At 39.3% G+C, this 22,284-nt stretch overlaps 1 protein-coding gene across 2 annotated transcripts in view; it reads right to left on the bottom strand.

Annotated features, from left to right (window-relative positions):
- Window positions 1-22,284, bottom strand: part of CPSF2 (cleavage and polyadenylation specific factor 2) — a 30,686-nt gene that overhangs the window by 5,774 nt on the left and 2,628 nt on the right. For both annotated transcript variants that reach the window (XM_074956128.1, XM_074956129.1), the window contains exons 2-14: window positions 18,441-18,621; window positions 15,835-15,994; window positions 15,623-15,728; window positions 14,292-14,421; window positions 12,762-12,877; window positions 11,954-12,141; window positions 11,148-11,438; window positions 9,752-9,852; window positions 9,120-9,320; window positions 8,290-8,442; window positions 7,108-7,333; window positions 4,932-5,234; window positions 91-225 (exon numbers count right to left, since the gene is read on the bottom strand). In XM_074956128.1, coding sequence (XP_074812229.1) covers window positions 91-225; window positions 4,932-5,234; window positions 7,108-7,333; window positions 8,290-8,442; window positions 9,120-9,320; window positions 9,752-9,852; window positions 11,148-11,438; window positions 11,954-12,141; window positions 12,762-12,877; window positions 14,292-14,421; window positions 15,623-15,728; window positions 15,835-15,994; window positions 18,441-18,589 — 2,259 coding nt within the window. In that variant the 5' untranslated portion in view covers window positions 18,590-18,621. The remainder of the gene's footprint in view (window positions 1-90; window positions 226-4,931; window positions 5,235-7,107; window positions 7,334-8,289; window positions 8,443-9,119; window positions 9,321-9,751; window positions 9,853-11,147; window positions 11,439-11,953; window positions 12,142-12,761; window positions 12,878-14,291; window positions 14,422-15,622; window positions 15,729-15,834; window positions 15,995-18,440; window positions 18,622-22,284) is intronic.

Genomic DNA, 22,284 nt, shown 5'->3' with positions numbered 1-22,284 from the left:
TGAATCTATTATCTGTACAGTGAGGTGGTTAGGGAGATACACATAATGTGTTGCATATATTCTATATAGCTTTAAAAACAACATACTTACCCTACGAACAGCCACTAGGTTGTTGCACACAAGCACCCCTCCTACAAATTCAGCTTGAATTCCTTCTCGCAGAAGAACTTGTTTAAAATCAGACAGTCTTGGCTCATTCATGAAAACAGACTGATGTCCAATAACCTTTCAATGAATAAAGTACAAAAAATAAATCTTCTAAAGATTTTAGTAAAACATTTTTATTAAGCCTTTATAATAAAGTAACTGAGCATATGATTGGAAAAAAATATTCTAGGGCTGTCAAGCGATTAAAAAAATTAATCGCGATTAATCGCACTGTTAATAATAGAATATCATTTATTTAAATATTTTTGGATGTTTTCTACATTTTTAAATATATTGATTTTAACCATAACAGAATACAAAATGTACAGTGCTCACTTTATATTTATTTTTTATTACAAATATTTGTGCTGTAAAAAAAAAAATAGTATTTTTCAATTCACTTAATACAAGTACTGTAGTGCAATCTCTTTATCATGAAAGTTGAAAATACAAATGTTGAATTATGTACCATCAAAAATAAACCAACGTAAATCTTTAGAGCCTACAAGTCCACTCAGTCCTACTTCTTGTTCAGCCAGTCACTCAGACAAATAAGTTTGTTTACATTTGCAGGAGATAATGCTGCCCGCTTCTTGTTTACAATGTCACCTGAAAGTGAGAACAGGCGTTCACATGGCACTTTTGTAGCAGGCATTGCAAGGTATTTACGTGTCAGATGCACTAAAGATTCATATGTCCCTTCACACTGCAACCACCATTCCAGAGGACGTGTCCATGCTGATGATGGGTTCTGCTTGATAATGATCCAAAGCAGTGCAGATCAATGCATGTTCATTTTCATCATCTGATTAAAGATGCCAACAGCAGAAGGTTGATTTTCTTTTTTGATGGTTCAGGTTCTGTAGTTTCCACATCAGAATGTTGCTCTTTTAAAGACTTCTGAAAGCATGACTCCACACCTCATCCCTCTCAGATTTTGGAAGACACTTCAGATTCTTAAACCTTGGGTTCTATGCTGTAGCTATCTTTAGAAATCTCACACTGGTACCTTCTTTGTGTTTTGTCAAATCTGCAGGGAAAATGTTCTTAAAACGAACAACACGTGCTCGGTCATCATCCAAGACTCCTATATTATGGAAATACATGGCGGGTAACACAGAGCAGGAGACATACTATTCTCCCCCAAGGAGTTCAGTTAAAATTTAATTAACGCATTATTTTTTTTAACAAGCATCATCAGCATGGAAGCATGTCCTCTGGAATGGTAGCCAAAGCATGAAGGGGCATACGAATGTTTAGCATATCTGGCACGTAAATACCTTGCAATGCCAGCTACAAAAGTGCCATACGAACGCCTCTCTCACTTTCAGGTGATACCGTAAATAAGAAGTGGGCAGTAGCATCTCCCGTAAATGTAAACAAACTTGTTTGACTTAGTGATTGGCTGAATAAGTAGTAGGACTCAGTGGACTTGTAGGCTCTAAAGCAGGGATTGGCAACCTTTGGCACACAGCGCAACAGGGAAATCCGTTGGCAGGCCAGGACGGTTTGTTTACCTGCAGTGTCTGCAGGTTTGGCCAATGGCAGCTCCCACTGGCCACAGTTCGCCGTTCCAGGCCAATGGGGGCTGTGGGAAGTGGCGTGGGCCGAGGAACATGTTTTTGAGTGCAGTTATGTGACAAAAATCTACATCTGTAAATTGCACTTTCACAATAAAGAGATTGCATTACGATACTTGTATGAGGTGAACTGAAAAGTACTATTTCTTTTGTTTATCATTTTTACAGTGCAAATATTTGTAATAAAAATAATAATATAAAGTGAGCATTGTACACTTCGTATTCAGTGTTGTAATTTAAATCAATATATTTGAAAACGTAGAAAAACATCCACAACTAGTTAATAAATTTCAATTGATATTCTCTTGTTTAACAGTGTGATTAAAACAGAGTTTAATCACGATTAATATTTTAAATTGCAATTAATTTTTTTGAGTTAATAGTGTAAGTTAACTGTGATTAATTCACAGCCCTAATTTATTCGATTTCCCCTTTGATAGGTGTAATGATTTTAAGGCAGCAACTCCTAGTCTGTGCTGGGAACCTGGACCTGCGGGACAGGGCATGGGAAACACTGGTTTCCTTTTCAAGCTCTGTGATCTTGGGAAAGTCAGCTAGGGTGAGATTCTCACCCATGCTCAAGCCCTTTTATGCCAGATGAAAGGGCCCTATAAACCTTGGATCTAGCCAAGAGAGGATTTCCCCCTGCGTAGGTACTGTGTAAGACAGCCATAAGGCTCCCTGATAGGACCTGCTCACAAGCCCTGGGGCAAGGGGTGTGGTGGGAGCGGTGCCCTGACAATCAACACTATGGTTCATAGCACAGCCCAGGGAGGCTGCCATAATTTAGACAGCCCTAGGTGCCTTCCTAAGTTATGCTCCAAGGGATACAGAGGCCCTCAGCAGTACTGGTTTGAGAGGGTACAAAGGTGGCAACGTACCTCCACCTGGCCTAAGAGTTGCAGCACAAGACCTTACCCTTAACATCTGTATGTCTCAGTTTTCTCTTATTTCTTAAAAGGAGTTAATGATATCTACCCAGATACGCAAAAGTATTTGAGGACTAAGGACGAAGAGTGCTATAAGAATTGCACTGTCTGATTCTCTGTTGGTCAGTTAGGTGCTTCTTTTTGAAATGATATTTGTGCATGTATCTATCTTTAACTACATAAGATAAGGAAACATTTACCACAGTGTCAGATGAAATTTAAGAGTAAATCCAAGGAGTGATACCAACTAGGGCTGTCAATTAATCACAGCTAATGCCTGCGATTAACTGAAAACAAAATTAACACGTTAATTTTTTTAAACACATCAATCGTATACCTCTGGGTGGAGGTGAAGAGGCATTGGCAGTGAGGGGGCTGAAGCTCCAGCTCGGAGCCTGGTGTGGGGTGGAGGCTTGAGCCTGGAGCCCCACGCAAGCCCCGAGGAGCCCCAAGCAGGGCTGAAACCCCAAGACCCCTGCCTATATTTGAAAATATAGGAAACATCCAAAAATATTTAAATAAATGGTATTATGTTACTGTTTAACAGTGCAATTAAAAATTAATTGCAATTTATTTTTTTAATCTCACAATTAATCGCAATTTTTTAAATTGCTTGACAGCCCAAATACCAACTGATTTCCAAAGTCATGCACGGTAAGTGCACAGGTCACATAATAAATAAAAATTTGTATTGTATCAGTACCTAGAAGCCCCATCTGAGATCAGGGTCACATTGTGGTAAGCACTGTATATTATACATAATAAAGGGTATGTCTACACTACCCGCCCGAGTGGCGGGCAGTGATCAATCTAACAGGGGTCGATTTATTGCATCTAGTCTAGAAGCGATAAATCGACCCCTGAGCGCTCTCCCATCGACTCCTGTACTCCACCGCTGCGAGAGGCGCAGGTGGAGTCGACGGGGGAGAGGCAGTAGTCGACTCACCGCGGTGAAGACACCATGGTAAGTTGATCTAAGTACGTCGACTTCAGCTACGTTATTCACATAGCAGAAGTTGCATAACTGAGATAGATCCCCCACCCCCTAAAGTAGACCAGGGCAAACAGACATTCTCTATCTTGAAGCGCTCACATTCTGAACAAAGAAAGCAGTAGCTGTGTAACAACCGTAAAAATCAGACATGAAAGTTGCGATATTACAACAAAAAAACTTCAAAACCAGACTCCAGCGAGAGACTGTTGAATTGGAATTCATTTGCAAATTGGATACAATTAACTTAGGCTTGAATAGAGACTGGGAGTGGCTAAGTCATTATGCAAGGTAACCTATTTCCCCTTGTTTTTTCCTACCCCCCCCCCAGACGTTTTTGTTAAACCCTGGATTTGTGCTGGAAATGGCCCACCTTGATTATCATACACATTGTAAGGAGAGTGATCATTTTAGATAAGCTATTACCAACAGGAGAGTGGGTTTGTGTGTGTGGGGGGGGGGGGGGGGGGAAGAAAACCTGGATTTGTGCTGGAAATGGCCCAACTTGATTTCATACACATTGTAAGGAGAGTGATCACTTTAGCTAAGCTATTACCAGCAGGGGAGGGGGTGGGGAGAGAGAAAACCTTTTGTAGTGGTAAACACCCATTTTTTCATGCTTTGTGTGTATAAAAAGATCTTCTATACTTTCCACAGTATGCAACCGATGAAGTGAGCTGTAGCTCACGAAAGCTTATGCTCAAATAAATTGGTTAGTCTCTAAGGTGCCACAAGTACTCCTTTTCTTTTTTGCGAATACAGACTAACACGGCTGTTACTCTGAAACCTGACACTAAAGGCTGGTCTTCACTACAGGGAGATAGATGCTGCTGCAATCAATGCAGCAGGGATCGATTTAGTGGGTCTAGTGAAAACCCAGAGAGCGCTCTGCTGTCGATTTAGCGGTTGACCTCAGTACTCCAGCTCCCCGAGAAGAGTAAGGGAATTCAAGGGGAGAGCATCTCCCGCCAACGCAGTGCAGTGAAGACTGGGGTAAGTCGACCTAAGCTACGTAGCTGGAGTAGCGTAATTTAGGTCGATTTACCCCCATAGTGAAAACAAGCCCTAAGACACCAATTTACAACATGAACAGTCCGATACTGGAGGCCTTATTCAAGCAAAGCTCCTGACTTTAATGAGGCTTCTACCTGCATAAGTGCCACTTAAAGTCAGGCTCTAAACATTGAAAAAACGATACCTGAAAATCATCCCCACAAATATAAGACCCAAATCAGCACAAATATAAGAGAGCATGTAGCCAAGGGAAGGCAAAAGCTTTTCTACCTCATGTGGTGGCAGTGGTTCTAGAGTAGGGATGATCTCACTCTCCTCACATACTTCCTTATCATCATCATCAAACAAACTCTTCATGGCCTTTTGCTGTGCAATAACACTAGACTCAGAAGAAGGCATATCCACTTGCATTTCCAAGTCTTCTCCATCTTCCCTCAGCTCTCCTTCTTCCAGAATGACTCCTGTGTCCACTTTTGAAACCCGCATGTCCAGGACGCCATCTATCCAAGCTAGTTCTGCATCTTTCGCTTTACAGAACTGAAGGGAGCTGACCAGAGAATCTTTTAACCTGACCTAAGTTGCACATAGACAAAAACTGTAATGACTTATTTACATAAGCAAACCTGACAGCACATTTCACAGGCTCTTAACACCAACTTTTTAAAAATTAATAATTTCCCCATTCATTATGACACCATGTTGTTTGAATCCATCACACTCTTCGGAAAAAAACCCTCCAGCAATAAGGCACAACACTAAGTGACAGAGGAGTACACATGGCTTGCACCTGACAATTGGTTTGGAAAGCAGCAGAAAAAAACATTAGTGCTCTTTCTTGGTAAAGATAAGCAGATCAGATTGTGGCTTTTGAGGGTTAAGGTGAGACTTTCATTGTAACTCCCCTTTTCACATATTTTTAATCTGAAATATTTTTCTGTAGCGCTAAAACTATCCTTGATTGCTCTTGGTATGTTTAAGAACAGTTCCTTCTGCTATGTTTGAATTATTGGAGAGATTTAAAAAAAAAAAAAAAAAAAAAAATCAACCACACAACATATCAACTTTGCATTTAAATGGCACTTATTTAGTTCTTTACCAGTCATGATGGGAAAAGATTAAATATCTAAACCTTAAGTGACTAAAACATCACTTTTAACCACATTCAATTGGAATCTAAGATATTAACAGATTCCAGTAAAAACCTGCCTTTTTTGAGACTTCACGGTGGCATTGTATTCCTTGGCCCAGATGCTGCTGCTGTTGGGACCAAGTGTATGAAGGAGACTTGCAAAGGTTTCATTATAAACACACACCACAATCCTCCCAAAAAATAAATTTGATTTCTTCTTCATTTTCTGATGCCCCCACCTGTTTCTTTTTCAGATGTTAATACTGCAAAGGCATGAATTAGCACTGTGCAGAGAGCAGAAAATTTGTTTTGTGACTGGTTTTGAAATTTGACTTTCCTCTGAATGAGACTTGAAAGTTGTAAAGTTCTCCATAAAGGAAAATTCCAAAAAAATATTTGTTTCAGGTCCATCAAAACATTTTGCAATTTTGACATTTTTTATTATAATACAAAATAATAGGTTTTTTCAAAATGAAAAATCAGAATGTTTTATTCCAGAACAATTGAAATGAGACATTTCAATACTGTTAGAACTTTAACCGGTTTTCTTCCAAAATCAATCAATCAATCAATTTCGAGAAGCATTTCAATTTGGATTTCCATTGGAGTTTCTCCAACCAGCTCTCACATGCTCTCATTCATACCCCACTTCCTTCAAACTGAGGTGTGTACTCTTCTCTCTAGCCCCATTACCCCTCCATTAGATCTCTGCTTCAAAGCTTAATTGGAACCATTTATAATGCTGACATGCTCAGGCAATTTCTCTAGTTTTTCTTCATGTTACACACAGACACACACACACACAGAGTAATGGTATAGTTAAGGTTTTTAGTAAAATTAACTTGCTCTTACTTGACATGCATATTTTCAGTTACTACTTGGGCTATTTCTTTTGCATCCAAAACTCTTACAGCAGTTTCAATAAGAAGTTTGGATATACAAGAAATGCAACACTGGGACTCAAATGCATACCTAAATATATACAATGTGTTCAGCAGAGCAAGCTGAATGAGATACTTTCCTTTTGCACTTTATAACTGCAGGCTTAAATATGTAATCTTAAACTTCTATTAATGTAGTGACTGCATTAATAATGTGTAGGTATAACATAATATCCACATGATTATAATGGAAATGTTTCCATCTTTCCCCAGAAATAAAAGTTAATTCTCTTGCCTCAATAGGACTCGATGTAAGTGATCATAGCATTATCTTCTTTCCCTCCAAAAGGCACAGCCAAATAATGACATAATCTGATCAATGTAGAGCTCTCACATCCCTCAGTACTCATATAATTGACAAATCCCACCATCTTACCTGATAGATGTGAGTCTCACTGGTTGCATCTACAGTTTCATGCAGTTTAGGCATATAAACTTTAATATCTTTCCCACCAAAAGCTCTGCAAGACTCTGAAAGGTCCTGGCTGGCCTCAGGTGGACCATGGACAATGATCAACTGTCGTGGCTTCATCTGGTTAATGATTTTTTTAATGGAGTCACCATCTGAGCGTCCTTCATAGTCTATGTATGTAACTCTGGCTCTAATTTGATTTAAAAAGAAAAAAAATTCTTAATGCTTTATGTTCTAAATTTAGAGAGAATAATTATGTTGTCTTATTGCTGTAACACTTGCTCTTCCTTTCCCATTCCCCCTCCTGCCCAATACCACATCATGTATAAAAGTAGACTGTAAACTCTTAGGAACGAATCAAATTCTGTGCCACCTCCAGGAGGAGCAACACAAAAGGTGCAGCCCACAGGAAGTTTTAAGCCACTTTGTGCCTTCCTGACTCCAAAACAGGCCCCAGCCTAGTTTAGGCAGCCCAGGGAGGTGGGTCTGCTGTAAGTTACAGAAGCCTCCCCCATGTTGCTTGCAACATAAGCCAGAATGGCAGTAGTTATATGCACTATGCCCCCAAAAATGCCAGAGACTGCAAGAGGAAGAGGGTGGGGAGAAGGCCACACTTCGGCCATATATGGCAGCCCAATGCAGTGCCTGCAACAGTGGAGTTCTCCCCCAGCCTCTTTAAACCACCCAAGCACCATGCGGGGGGGGGAGGGAGGGAAGAAAGAAAGGGGCAAAATTTTCTTTTGTCTCTTTTCATCTGTGCTACAAGGCACCTAGCATCCTTCCAGGTGCCATAAAATAATGACTAAATGCTACACTGATGTAGGTTTCTTTCAATTAGTTTTCTTTACAAATAAAGGATTTAATAGGTGATACTTGAAATACACACATCTCTTTCAATGATTTTCTACCCTTTTCATAAACGTAAAAAAAACCCCAACAAATTATCTTCCAGTTCCCCAGAAAAATCTCCCTCTGAACTTGGGGGGAAAAAATAAGAAGCCATCATGAAGTTTCAGCCTGAAAAATATTTTTTGAGAAAAAAAATCATAAGCAACTAAACACTGTTTACAATGCATCAGCCATTTCAGTTGTGAATCCCTGACAAACAGTGCCCTCCACCTGTAAGCTTATCTAAAAATCACTCACTTTATTTCCATTGATTCTGTTGCTGAAATACATTTGGTAGGAACATCTGATAAATCTTGGTCCATAGGCTCATCTCCATTTGTCAGACCAGATTCTAATTTACTCTTTTCTTCTTCGGTTGCTTGAAGCTCTGGAACTAGGAAATCCTCAGGCCTAATGTTGAAATTTTTAATTATTTGTATTAAAGTAGCACCATGGTTCTAGGTGCTATACAAACCATATTTACTATTACACTATATTACCACTGAGTTGAAGTATATAAGTTCAGCAAAAATGCTTTTAAATTTCCAATCTCTAAACATGCTCAAGGATATTCCACCCCAGATTAACTATATTTCTTCCAGATTAGTATCTTTTAGATATTTCAATTTCTCACATTTAAAATCAGCCAACATTCTGCAAGATTCTCTCTCTCTTTAGTAGGAGTTCCTTAAAAGGCAGATAGAAACCGCTGGCTTCCGGGAAAGAGGATGTTTTCCCTCCTTTTCATTTTAAAGTCATTTATAAATCAGATTGTGGAATTTAAACAAAAATCAGGTTCCTGTTGAACAGAAAAGAATTTAATCACTACTCTCTTCTCAGATAAAGAAAGTGCCTAGAGAGGCAGCATGATTTAAATGGACTGAACATGAGGAAAAAGGTAGGAACTTCTTAATTTCAGTCCTGGCACAATCACTAATTCTCTGTGGGACCTACAGCAACTTGTCTTAATTTCTGTCTGTTATCCTTTGTCTAAAGTGGGGATAATACCTACTTCACAGGTCTGTCGCAAGTGCTTCAAAAACCAAAATACTATAGAAATAACATTACTATTTTTTCCCCGCACATACTTGATAATCTCCCCATATTCATCCCATTTAATTCTTTCTTCTGGGGCTGGAAACATTGGATAAGACTTCTTGGCCTGTTTGAAGAAGCTTCCTTTTCGGCTACCTTCACCTTTCATCATCAAGTCATGCTTAGTTTTATGCACTGATGGCTGATCAATATCCTCTTCAACATCACTCTCATCACTGGAATCAATATCTGCCCTGAAATGTTACCCCAAAATGCACTTTAAGGTATTTCTTTTAAGTTTCATTTTACACACCCATCCACACACACTTAAAATGAAATTTTATACTATATATCAAACATTTGCTGGCCATTGCCTGCACAAAGACTGTCACAGGCCTAATTTTGCAATTAATGAACATTTAGAAACATTTAAAAGCAGTTACTGCTGGAGAACTAAGATGGCTTACAAACTTTAGAAAGCATTTGTGATTCTCAAAGAGATGAGTTGAAAGGGGCCCATTAAAACAGAACTCCATAGCTGATTAATGAATGATCTGACATATTTTCACCTATGGAAGCTACAATATTCAGTTATTTCCAAAAGGTGGTAAGGTATCATATTGGTTACTTGGAGGCTGTGTCTTTGGCATTAAGAGCCCACTGCGTTAATAGGAAATACACTTACTCTTTGGACTGTTCTAACTTTTTCGCTGCTTCTTTCTTTAGTTTCTCCTTTTCTAGGTACTCCTCAAGTTCCTTTCCTTCAAGTTTTACACGTTTCCTCAACTAAAAAGAAAAAAAAGAGAGTGTGTGTGTATGTAAAAATATAAAATGAGGAGAAAAATTGTATTAGGGTAAGCAACTTCAAAAAAGCTGTAACTTTTATTTGGAAGTTTTAATACCCTTTCAATTGCACTGTTTCAAACTTTTACCCAATCATAATCAGTATCAGGACACCAAAGTGATTAAGGCTACATTCTGCACCCGCACTGAGTTGAGTAGTAACTTACCCTAAAATGGAAATAAAATCCCTAGTACTGTTAAAATTGAGCAAATATAGTATTACCATGCTTAACAATAAAACAGTCATAGTAAAACTGTATTAAAGATCAACTGATTTACTTTACAGAACTCCTAAATAGAAACTGATCTTCATTTAGTAACTTACAGTGCAGGAATTATTTTTTTCCCTGCTTTCAGTAACTGAATAGGGCAAAATTCACCCCCCAATAATATTCGGTGTTGGTATTCTGCTTTCCCTGTCTTTGCCACTGATAAACAAGAGCAGAATGCCAAAGTTGAATACTATTATAGGGAACAGCAGCAAATTTTGCTCTGGCTTTAAAGAAGGCAAACCACAGTATAACTTATTCTAAATAATACTGTGTCCCGAGGACAATAATGCATGAAGTGTCATCCTATTCTTTTAAGAAATTATAAAAGAAAGCTGTAGAATCTATATGGAAATTGCTAAAGAACCCCCTTAAAGTTAGAGGTGTGCACAATCCCATACAAACCATAAAATTTCTCAGGTGGAATCAGGGGCAGGTGCAGTATGAAAAATTACTGAAATCAGCTGTATAAGTCAACTGTTCCCTTTTATTTTCCAGCCTTAATTTTATCTTTTTAAATTTCTTGTGTTATATTAACCTCACTCAGCTTGATTTTCTTTTTCAAGATGATTTTTTGGTCCAAATAAGCTACTGCACCTTGCCATCTAAAAATCAACAGGAAATTGTACAATTACTTTTTGTTTACTGTAACATGGGTGTGCTTCTGTGATGTGAAAGATTTTTTTAGCAATTTCCATGCTTATGTTGCAGATTTTATAATGCTGCCCTTCAGCTAATATATTATAATTCCCTACCATAAAATCTACTTTTGATCTTATTCTTGTTTGACGATGCCATGCTTAACTATAACTACAGTTTGACACGTCAGGAAACGTGGCTTAAGAGTTCTCTCAGCAACTAGACAAAATTTTCAATAGCAGAAGCAAAAAAGAAATTTAAGCTAGGTCTTGCAAACATTGCCACAGTTGGTAAACATCAAAAAATCTGAATTGTAACCTATTTCCTTACCTCTATATCTATAACTTTTTCAGAAGGGTTATCTATAAGAAATCGTGCTAGCGTCCCAGGTGTGGTCCTGTAAGTTAAAATTACAGAGTTTTTGGAATCCTGACACCATTGTATAAAGAGATCTCTTGAAAACCCACATTCCAAATCAGGCTGGCTGGCAAGCACGACTTTTGGGCTAGGCACTCGAGCCAGGTCAGAAAGACCATGACACAATGAGAGATGGCGGAATTGAAATGGATTGTTCCTCTTGTCTTCAAAACACCTCATCAGTTTGTCACTCATCCACTCAACCTAAGGGTGGTATTGGAAAAAAGTGTTAAGTCATCTGTAGGATTTACATGGTACTTTGTAATAACTAAAACTGACGTACAAACTATATACTTGTACCTGACAACATTAAAAAATGCTCTTTTAGAGATTCTCAAGTTGACGGGTGCAGTATGCATACACATCAGATCAGTCTCTTTACCAATACCTCTTTGTGGGCGATCACATATCACATATATATATATAAATATTCTTTATCACACCTGTAACCGAGGCTAACAGGTCATGTGGTACAAAGAAAATGGATTTCCCTGTCGATCAAGTCATACCACTGGCAGTATTCTGGTTGTATATTACTTGATGGAGGGAATTTAGATCATGAGTGCCCACTCTGGAATAGGGAAGTCAGCCCAGTAACACAAAAAACTTTCTTCATGTTAAAAAGAACTACATGCCCTTGGATAAGCCTATTGTTATCAAGCAGCATTAAGAATGAAAATAATTAGCCCATTCATAACTATTTTAATATCAGAACACACCTGTGATTTAGAAAACTCCACTACATTGTAGCTGACATTATTTAAAAGTGCTAAAGAGTAGACTCCTAATCCTGCATCTTTTGTTCTCCAAATCTGATCAAGAAGTTGGGCAAGTTCCAGAACTCTGCCTGCTGTATCCACGGCTATTAACACATTTCCATCACCTCGCAACGTCTCCAAGACATTGGCTGGAGTGGGATGGGAGAGGAGAAACAAAAAAAATAAATAAAATCAAGTAGCTGCACATTGAACCACAATTAGAAGAGGAGAAAGATTTTTATTTTCTCTACCAAACATCAACTATAATCAGAGGAAAACTAAACTCAAAGATTAACTGACAATAAGCAGCACTGAGAAATCTCAGCTTCAAAGAGATATTGATGCACAATTCCCACTGAAATTAATGGGAGCTGTGCCCCCCCATAGAGCTTTGAAAAGCTCAGCCTTAATATTTAATAGCAATTTCTTTTCTTAAATCCATTTTAATGATTTTTTTTTTCAAATGAAGCACAAAGAACTATTGAAATTTACTTCCTTATCTCACAGGAACAGATCAGCTCAGGCTAGATCAAAACATGAAGTCTTTGAATCAATTTTAGCAAGCACGACTCAATCACCTTTTATCTGAAAATATGTTTATTCACAGGATCACTAGTGTTAGAAAAAATAAAAATAAATCAGAAACTTAAAAGAAAATTAAAGATTCTCAGTTTTCATGTATATTGCATTTGTTGTAGAAGTTTATAACTTAATTGAAAAACAGATATTTTCCATTACTACTGCTTTAACTGATTGGCAAAATACATACTTAACAGTTGTTCATCTCTTTGCTTCCGTCTGGGTTGTACGTAAGTAGCATTAAAGGAATCTGTGATAAGCAGCGAAGGCCTGCTCAACATTTCCAGAGAACATCCATTTAAATGGCTGAAGAAAAAGAAGTTAGGCCACACTAGTTCAGTTTTCGTATTTCTATTGACAAGGCAAAAAACGTCATAAGATTGAAAACTTTCACACTGAGAACTACGTGCAGAACTGGTATTCCCCATTATCCGGCAAATTTTCAATTAGATTCGTACGGTCTTTTAACAACAAAAAACCTTGGGGGAAATAAAAAAGCCCTCTATCATAGGAATCAGATGATACTTCTTAAGAGAAAATGTACTAGAACATGGAGTTTATGATCTGGCTTCATAACCATGTACTTATGCCATGTTTAGCAAGAACAGTTTTTTGTTAGGCCAAAAGCATGGCAACTTCACCCTGCTTTAATTTTCTACTTGTCATGCTTTTCCTTACCTGAAACCTCTCAGCACCCCTTAAATTTAGTTTAAGACAAACAAACCCCAAATAATTTATGATGTTTTAAGTCTGCAAACTTCTTCCGCTCTGATTTTATTCTCATCTCCATTTGTCCCTTTAACACATTTTAATTTAAAACAAAACCTTCCTAGAGCAACACAGAATATAAGTTATCTTTTTTGTGGGAGTGGGGGGAAGAGAGGGGAGATTTGCCCTTGTCTCTCTTTTAAAGGATCTTGAACACTTCCACAAGAATCTAAATATAATTATTTCTTCATTTTAAGCACCAAGTCACCTATGTATTTTTTTTTCCATTTTCTAATAAATGTCTGTCCCATTTGACTTATTCTTGAATTACTTCTTTATGAGACCAGCTGTGAATACTCCTACAAGCAAAAATTTCCCTGTAATCACATTTTGATCAAAGGAGAAAATGAACACTGCAATTTCCCACAAATATAAGACTCAAACTCTCCTTCCCCCCATTTCCCCTCTGCCCCCCGAAGCCTTTGGTATCTGCATTTTGTACCTAGATTACTATGCAACATTTATGTCTGTCCCCACTCCCATGCATCTGCAGTCTTGATTACAAGTTGGACCATATATTGGCATTTAGGGGCTCATTAGCATGGTTGTTTTTCCCCTGATAAAAGGGACAGTTATTTATCATTGTCTCATTCTTCTTCTCCTCAGAAGATTGCTTCTTTTTATTTTTATTAAAAAAAGACACTATTTATATCTTTATTCTCCTTTTTCTACTGGGAGGAGAGACTTCCCCCTCCTCTCCCCAGCTGTAGCACTGGACATTTTCTGTTTCAAAACTTACAATTAAATTAAAAACAGGATTTGAGAAGGAAGAAACAGAGACCTTACTGCTCTGTTGTACACTGCCAACTTCACTTCACCTCAAATAGCTGGATTTGATGGTGGCTATATTTATATTTCATGCCAATACAAGTATTTATCAGGCACTGTTAAATTACATAGCAATACTAACTGAAATTTGGGAAAAAAATATCATTTGCTGTGTTGTACATACATCTCCCTCTTGTGGTTGAAGTCAACAGCATAAACAATTTCTTCTTCTCCATCTTTGACAATCTTCCAAATTGTGCCTCCTATCATATGACCAGCCGGCAGTGGTGTAATAGAAAGACCATGCCCTTTCCCTACAGGGACAGTATTGTAACCTCTCAATATTTCAGATATAGCATGCATATTACAATACATTATCCCAACCACAAGGCAGTCTGAAATAAACCACTAACCCCAAGTTACTACTGAGGGAGGAGATCATGTTAGGGAGGCCAGAAGTCATTATTCCCTTCAGCCTGAGTACTAACAATTGTGTAAGTACTTACATTACAAATATGACAAGTCAGGGACCCAGTTATAAGACAGTTCAAACTTTACATGACTTCTCATTGGTTTAGTTAGTGTGGACAGGACTTAACTTTGTCCCAATAAATGGGTTAATGCCTTAAACCAGAGGCTCTCAACCTTTCCAGACTACTGTACCCCTTTTAGGAGTCTGATTTATCTTGTGTATCCCCAAGTTTCACCTCACTTAAAAACTACTGGTTTACAAAATCAGACATAAATATACAGAGGTGTCACAGCACACTGTTACTGAAAAATTGCTCTCTCATTTTTACCATATAATTATAAAATAAATTAATTGGACTATAATATCCATAGTATATAGAACAGTATAAACAAGTCATTTTTTGAAATTTTAGTTTGTACTGACTTCACTAGTGCTTTTTATGTAGCCTGTTGTAAAACTCAGCAAATATCTAGATGAGTTGATGTACCCCCTGGAAGACCTCTGCGTACTGCCAGGGATATGCATACCCCTGGTTGAGAACCACTGCCTTAGACTATTATAATTTGAGCAGAAATCTCCAACACTCCTGTCCATTTCTTGAAGAACTTGCTTTTCTGTTTTTATTTGTGCCCCTTTTCACTTGGGGAAAATATGTAAGCAGCTGTCAGTAATGTTGCCTTCAATTAGATAACAACAAGACGTATTTTAGAGATATGGAAGATATCAGAAAAATAAAGATGAGAACTAAAACATAGGACAGGAGAGTCAAATTCAATCTGGCATAACCCTTACCAACTTCAATGGGAGTTGGGCCTTTTTCTGAAATGTAATCACTGGGGCAGATCCTCAGCTACGGGTGGTGCTTTGACAGCTTACACCAATGAGGATCTGCTACTCTGTGGTGCTACTGATCCACTTTTAGTGAGGCAGAGGAGCTACGCCAAGTACTGTCCTCAAAAAAGCAAACTCAAGTTCAAAATGAAAATGCACAGTAACTCCATTAAAAGACAAGTCAGCTACTGCATCTTTTGCTGTGTTTTTACCTTTCAAGTTCACAATCTGCGAGAACTTGAGCTGCTGTATTTTATCAAAAGCTGCATCTACATCATCCAATGTAAAGAGCGTGAAATCTTCTGTATTGTGGCGAGACTAGCACAAAAAGGAAACAAAGGAAAACATTTAAAATCCTGAGAATCATCTTCTTTGAAACAGTTTAATAAATTAAGTACATGTGAAAATATGAAATAAAATATACCTGATAGAGATCATACATAAACATTTGTCCCATTTTATATACAGGAATGGTTGCATAAATAGCACAATTTAAACCCATTTTTCCAACTGCATACGGGAGAGCACCGAGATGTAGAGGATCAGGGTGAGAAAGAAGCACTGCATCAACTTGGTGTACATATCTAGGAGAGAAAAGGAAATATACGTGACAAAAATTACGGGGGGGAAAAAAGACTTTGTGGTAACATCAAGTGCAAAACTGAAATGCCAAGCAGAAAAGAAATCACTCAGTTTTTCCCCAACAGAATGGGGACTTTGAACTAAGGAAAAGTTTTAATAACCATTATAAAAAATAAAAATTAAGGATATAATTTTAAGAAGCTCTTAAGTGACTTAGGAGCCTAACTGCCCAAGTCATTTTTCAAAATGGAACTTAGGATCCCAAGTCACTTAGAGTAAGCTTTTCAAAACTGCCTAATTTCCTAATTTGGCAAACTCCAGACTCACAGGAATTGCATTACTACAATTTGAGACAGGTGATAACTAGTAAAATAAGGGATTAAAATATTTCCAAATTGAAATAGCTTGAATCCAGTCTCCAAACAGATTTAGTATGCCATTTCCCTTAGCTTTTCACAAAGCTAGTTTTCCAAAGCTCTTTGAAAACTATACACATTTAATTATTCATGACTGTTTGGTTGGCTCTGGAACATGAATACTTCTCGCTGTACCATGCCAACCTGACATTTTAATGTAATATTTTCTTTCTCCTCCAGAATGATTATGCTTGTTTAGTGCTTATCTGTATTACAATTATAAATAATAAAAGATTAGATGACTTAATATCTTTGCTACTTAATTGAATGGCTAACACTAACAAAAGATTTTAAGAAACATTATATTTATTTATTGTGAAATTATATTAGTCTAGGACTCAGGGCCCAATTCTACAGCCTTACTCACTTGAATAGTCCCATTTAAAAAAACAGGAGTAAAGGTTACAGAATCAAGTCCCAAATCTGTAAAAGCCAAATTAAAAAAATATCTTTTTAAAGAAAGAGGAAGAGATCAAATGTAAATATTTCAAACAACAGTAAGTGGTTGGATTGTTTTTTAAAAAGTAAGAAAATTGATTCTTTGACCCACTGGCTAAACATTTTATAAAAACAGAGACACAGAACAACAGACAAGTGAAAAAAATGTATTAGCTGAAATGCTAACAGCATGTATACTGCACATATCTGAGTAGCACATGTAGCAGGAAAACCCTTTTCCTGAAGAATGACTGTCTGGTTCAAGAAACTTTTCAAAACATTAAAGACCATATTGCAATTATTGTATCACAATGTGTAGTTGAACAAGATTTTAATGTGTGATTATGTTATGAACTGTGATTAAAATTGGCATTGTGAGGATTTTATGTTCTCTCAGGAACGTCCATATTTAGACCCCACTCTTGTAATCACAGGGAGTACAGGATGACCCCTCTCTACACAGAGCCATCATTGAATTAAATGGGGCTCAGTGCAAGAGCCCACCTGTATGCATTTGCTGCAGAACTGAGGTCTAACTTGCTCAGTTTAAAACAAACTTTTTTTTCCTGACAGCCGAAACACCAGATAGCAGGCGAGAGTCAAAATTTTTCTTTTTTGCTTATGCACGATCAGCAGTAAGATTCTATTATTTGTATTTAGTTAATTCTGTTGATAATTAAGGCTACGTTTTAGTCACAGGTATTTTTAGTAAAAGTCAGGGACAGATCACGGGCAGTAAACAAAAATTCACTGCCTGTGACCTGTCCATGACTTTTACTAAAAATACCTGTGACTAAAACTTGGGAGGGGGCCCTCGGGCAGTCCAGCGGTGCCACAGGTGCTGGGGGAGGTGGCTCAGGACCCTTGCTGGTGCTGGGAAGGGTTGGCGTGGATGGCAGGGGCTCCCTACCCAGCCCCATGTCCCTACAGCTCCTAGGCAGCAGAGGGGCACAAGCGCTGGCTGCCACAGCTCACATTGGCCAGGAACCGCATCCAATGGAAGCTGTGGGGGCGGGGCCTGCAGTCACAGGCAGCGTGGAGCCCTGCTCCGCTGCCTGGGAGCTGCGGGCCATGCCAGTGGGAGCCTCCCACCCTAAGGTAAGTGCCCCCCGCAACCCACAACGCTCTGCCCCTAGTCCTGAGCGTCCTTCCATACACCCAAACTGCTGCTGCTGGCCCAGGGGCTGCCCACCTTGGGCAGCCCCTGAGCCAGCACCAGCCACTGCAGAAGTCACGGAGTCCGTGACCTCTGGGACAGACTCGTAACCTTATTGATAATACATAGGCCAGAATCGACCCAAACTCAGTATCTCATAGCTGTACATATTGGATCTGCAGGGCTATTAGATGTAAAAAGCGTATTTTTGTAACTAATGCAAGCTGATGTAACTCAGAATATATACACAGAGCAGACCTATTTATTAAAAAGATTTTAGAAGAGTGATTTTCCCTATCATATAGGCAATTTTAAACAGAAAACAAAAATTTTGGATTTTTAGTTTACATCATGAGCACAAAATATCATGTTTTACAACATGCAGTAATGTGATTTCGGGACTTTTATTAAAAAAACAAAGGATAAGCAATTACTTACTTCCTTAGAGAATCAATGATATCCATTGAAAAATTCTCATCCCAGCCACAGTCCAATAAAAAACGAAACTCGTCTACCTGCAGCAGGTAGCAGAGAGCAGATTCCTCCTGCACCCCTGAGAGCGTAGTCAACTTGATAATGGAGGTCATTTTTCTGTCCAAATGTCTGCTTACCAAAACAACTATTTTAAAAAGAAAAAAAATGTAAACACCTAATACAAAAGAAGTTTAGATATTTAGACCAACCGTTATTTTATCATTTGTGCAAACATATGCATCAGTAATAATTGAGTATTATTATTACTACTAGATAATAATACCTCTAGTTATCAATTACTAGGAATTCTACTGACACTATTATTTGAGCCGCTATATTATAATACAAACACAGAAAACAATTTCTTATTGTTCTTAAATTGGGATTGTTTTCAGATACTTCCCTAAAACCTAACAAATTTTTATTAATGTCAACAATCAAAACTGTTGCAAGTCAATGTATGGCAACTTCCTACTTAAAAGGGATTATTCATTAAAAGAGAGCTAGATGGAGATAAACAGACATACACACAAGCTTCCACTGAAGAGGAAGAGAAAGGCAGATTGACAAAGAAACAGAAAAAGCCTGAGAAACTAGATCACAGATGCATAGGACTGGAAGGGACCTGAATAAGTCATCTAGTCCAGTCCCCGGCATTCAAGGCAGGACTAAGTAATAACTAGACCATTCCTGACAGATAATTGTCTAATCCAGTGGTTCTCAAACTTCATTGCACCTCGACTCCCTTCTGAAAACAAAAATTACTACACAACCCTGGGCAGGGACGGGGGGACCAAAGCCCAAGCCCAAGCCCCGACACCCCGTACAGGGAGGCTGTAACCTGAGTCTTGCTGCACAGGGCTGAAGCCAAAGCCTGAGCCCCACTGCTCAGGACTGAAGCCCTCAGGCTTCGGCTTCAGCCTCAAGCCCCAGCAAGTCTAACACCAGCCCTGGTGACCCCATTAAAACAGGGTCACAACCCAGTTTGAGAACCGCTGGACCTGTTTTTTAAAACTTCCAAAATGAAGATTCCACAACCTCCCTATGCAATTTGTTTCAGTGCTTAACTACCCTGACAGGAAGTTTTTCCTAGTGTCCATCCTAAACCACCCCGCTGCAATTTAAGCCCATTGCTTCTTGTCCTATCCTCAAAGGTTAATGAGAACAACTTTTCTCCCTCCTCCTTGTAACAAACTTCTATGTCCCCTTTCCCCCACATCTTCTCCAGACTAAACAAAACCAATTTTTTAGCCTTTCCTCATAGGTCATGTTTTCTAGACCTTTAATCATTTTTGTTGATCTCTTCTGGACTTTCTCCAGTTTGTCCACATCTTTCCTGAAATGTGGTGCCCAGAACTGGACACAATACTCCAGCTGAGCGCATATCAGCATGGAGTGGAAGAATTACTTTTTGTGTTTTTCTTACAACACTCCTGTTAATACATCCCAGAATGACATCCACTTTTTTTGCAGTGTTAAACGGTTAACTTATATTTAGCTTGTGATCCACTATAATCTCCAAAAAGAAAAGGAGTACTTGTGGCACCTTAGAGACTAACAAATTTATCTGAGCATAAGCTTTCGTGAGCTACTGCTCACTTCATCGGATGCATTCAGTGGAAAATAGAGTCTCCAGATCCCTTTAAGCAGTACTTCTTCACATTTAGGCAGTCGTTTCACATTTTGTACATGTGCAATTGATTGATCCTTCCTAAGTGGAGTGTTTTGCATTTGTCCTCACTGAATTTCATCCTGTTTACTTCATACCATTTCTCCAGATCATTGTGAATTTTATAGTAGAACCTCGGATTTATGAACATCTTGGGAGTGGAGCTTGTTCATAACTCTGCACAAAATATGGTTGTTCTTGCAAAAGTTTACAATGAACATTGACTTAATACAGCTTTGAAAATTTATTATGCAGAAAAAAAATGTACAAATCCCACAAACAGCCCAGGGCCCGTGCCCCTCCATACCAGACGAACCAAGATCAAGAGACGATGCCCCTCTCGCTTGCTCACATATGCACTGGTCCCTGATCCAGGTGTGGGGCAGGCAGGCTCAGCCCTGCAGGACCCAAGTGTGGAGGGGATCCAGAAGCAGGGTGAGAGAGTTCTATGTGGGACAAGCTGGATGCGGGGGCTCAGTGGGGCAGTCCCTAGCCTCTGTTTGCCAGAAGCTGGGAATGGGCAACAGGGGATGCATCACTTGATGATTACCTGTTCTGTTCATTCCCTCTGAAGTACCCAGCCTTGCCCAATATCGGAAGACAGGATTCTGGGCTAGATGAACCCTTGGTCTGACCCAGTATGGCCATTCTTATGGTCCAAGTGTGGGAACGCAACTGGATGCACAGGGGCTCGTTCGGGGGTTCCCAGTGTGGGGGAATGGGACTTTGCAGAGGGGTCCAGGTGAAGGTGGTTGGGGCTCAGCAGGGAGGCGTGGGGGGAGATGGGAATGAGGAGAAGGGGTGAGGGAGGTTCAGCGAGGGGGTCCAGGTGCTAGGGGCTGGAGTCCGGGTGCAGCTGGTTGGGTCTCAGTTAGTTGGGGGTCCAGGTGCAGAGCTTGTCAGGGTGGTCCAGTGAGGGGTTCACTGGGGTGGAGGTTCAAGTGTGGGTGCTCAACAGGTGCTGGTATGGCTGCAGGGGTGGCAGTCCAGATGCAGGGGAAGGGGCTCGGCCGGGTGGAGGTTCAAGCACAGGGAGGATAAGGCTCAGCAGGTCTAGGTATGGAGAGGTCAGGATGCACGGGGGTTGGGCGGACAAGGGAGCAGGTCCCCATACAGTGACCCCTCTCCCATGGCTGAAGAAATGATGGAGGCAGGAAGTGGGGATGCGGTGCTTCCTGCAGCCATGGGAGGTTTCTGGGGGTGGGTCTGACCCAGCCCTGGCTGCTACTTGCCAGGGAAGAGGAAGTTCTGTCCTCCCAGCCAAGACTAGCAGCTGAGCCTGGCACAGGGTAGGAGCCACCGGCTGGGGCATCCCCCCCACATAGTGATTTACCTGTCTGCCGGCTGCTCCGGGCACCTGAAACGATATGCCTGTGCTGCTGGGGAGCGGCACATGACCACTCTTGTGAATTCCCTCCAGAAGTAAACATCTACCATTTTCCCCCCATCCACAAGGTGTCTACTACAGCTGTTGATTAATTGCAGTTAACTCAAAAAAAAAATCAATCATGATTAATCAGTTTTAATCACATTGTTAAACAATAGAATACTAATTGAAATTTACAAAAAAAGGATGTTTTTCTACATTTTCAAATATATTGATTCAATTACAACACAGAATACAAAGTGTACACTGCTCATTTTATAGAATTATTTTTTATTACAAATATTTGCACTGTAAAAATGATAAAACACAGTATTTTTCAATTCACCTCATAAAAGTACCGTAGTACAATCTCTTTATCGTGAAACTACAACTTACAGATGTAAATTTTTTTTGGTTGCATAACTGCACTCAAAAACAAAACATTGCAAAACTTTAGAGCCTACAAGTCCACTCCCTGCTACTTTTTGTTCACCCAATCACTAAGACAAACAAGTTAGTTTACATTTACAGAAGATAAAGCTGCCCATTTCTTATTTACGTCACCAGAAAGCGAGAACAGATGTTCACATGGGACTTCTTTTGTAGGCAGCACTGCGAGGTATTTATGTGCCAGACATTCTAAACATTTGTATGCCCCTTCATCCTTTGGCCACCATTTCAGAGGACATGCTTCCATGATGGTGATGCTCGTTAACAAAACGCAAGGAAGGTACCAATTTCAGAGGGATAAGGTGTGGAGCATGCTTTCAGAA

Source organism: Natator depressus, chromosome 6 (genome assembly GCF_965152275.1).
Source record: "Natator depressus isolate rNatDep1 chromosome 6, rNatDep2.hap1, whole genome shotgun sequence".
Classification (NCBI taxonomy): Eukaryota; Metazoa; Chordata; order Testudines; family Cheloniidae; genus Natator; species Natator depressus.
This window is presented reverse-complemented; position numbering and strand designations above follow the sequence as displayed.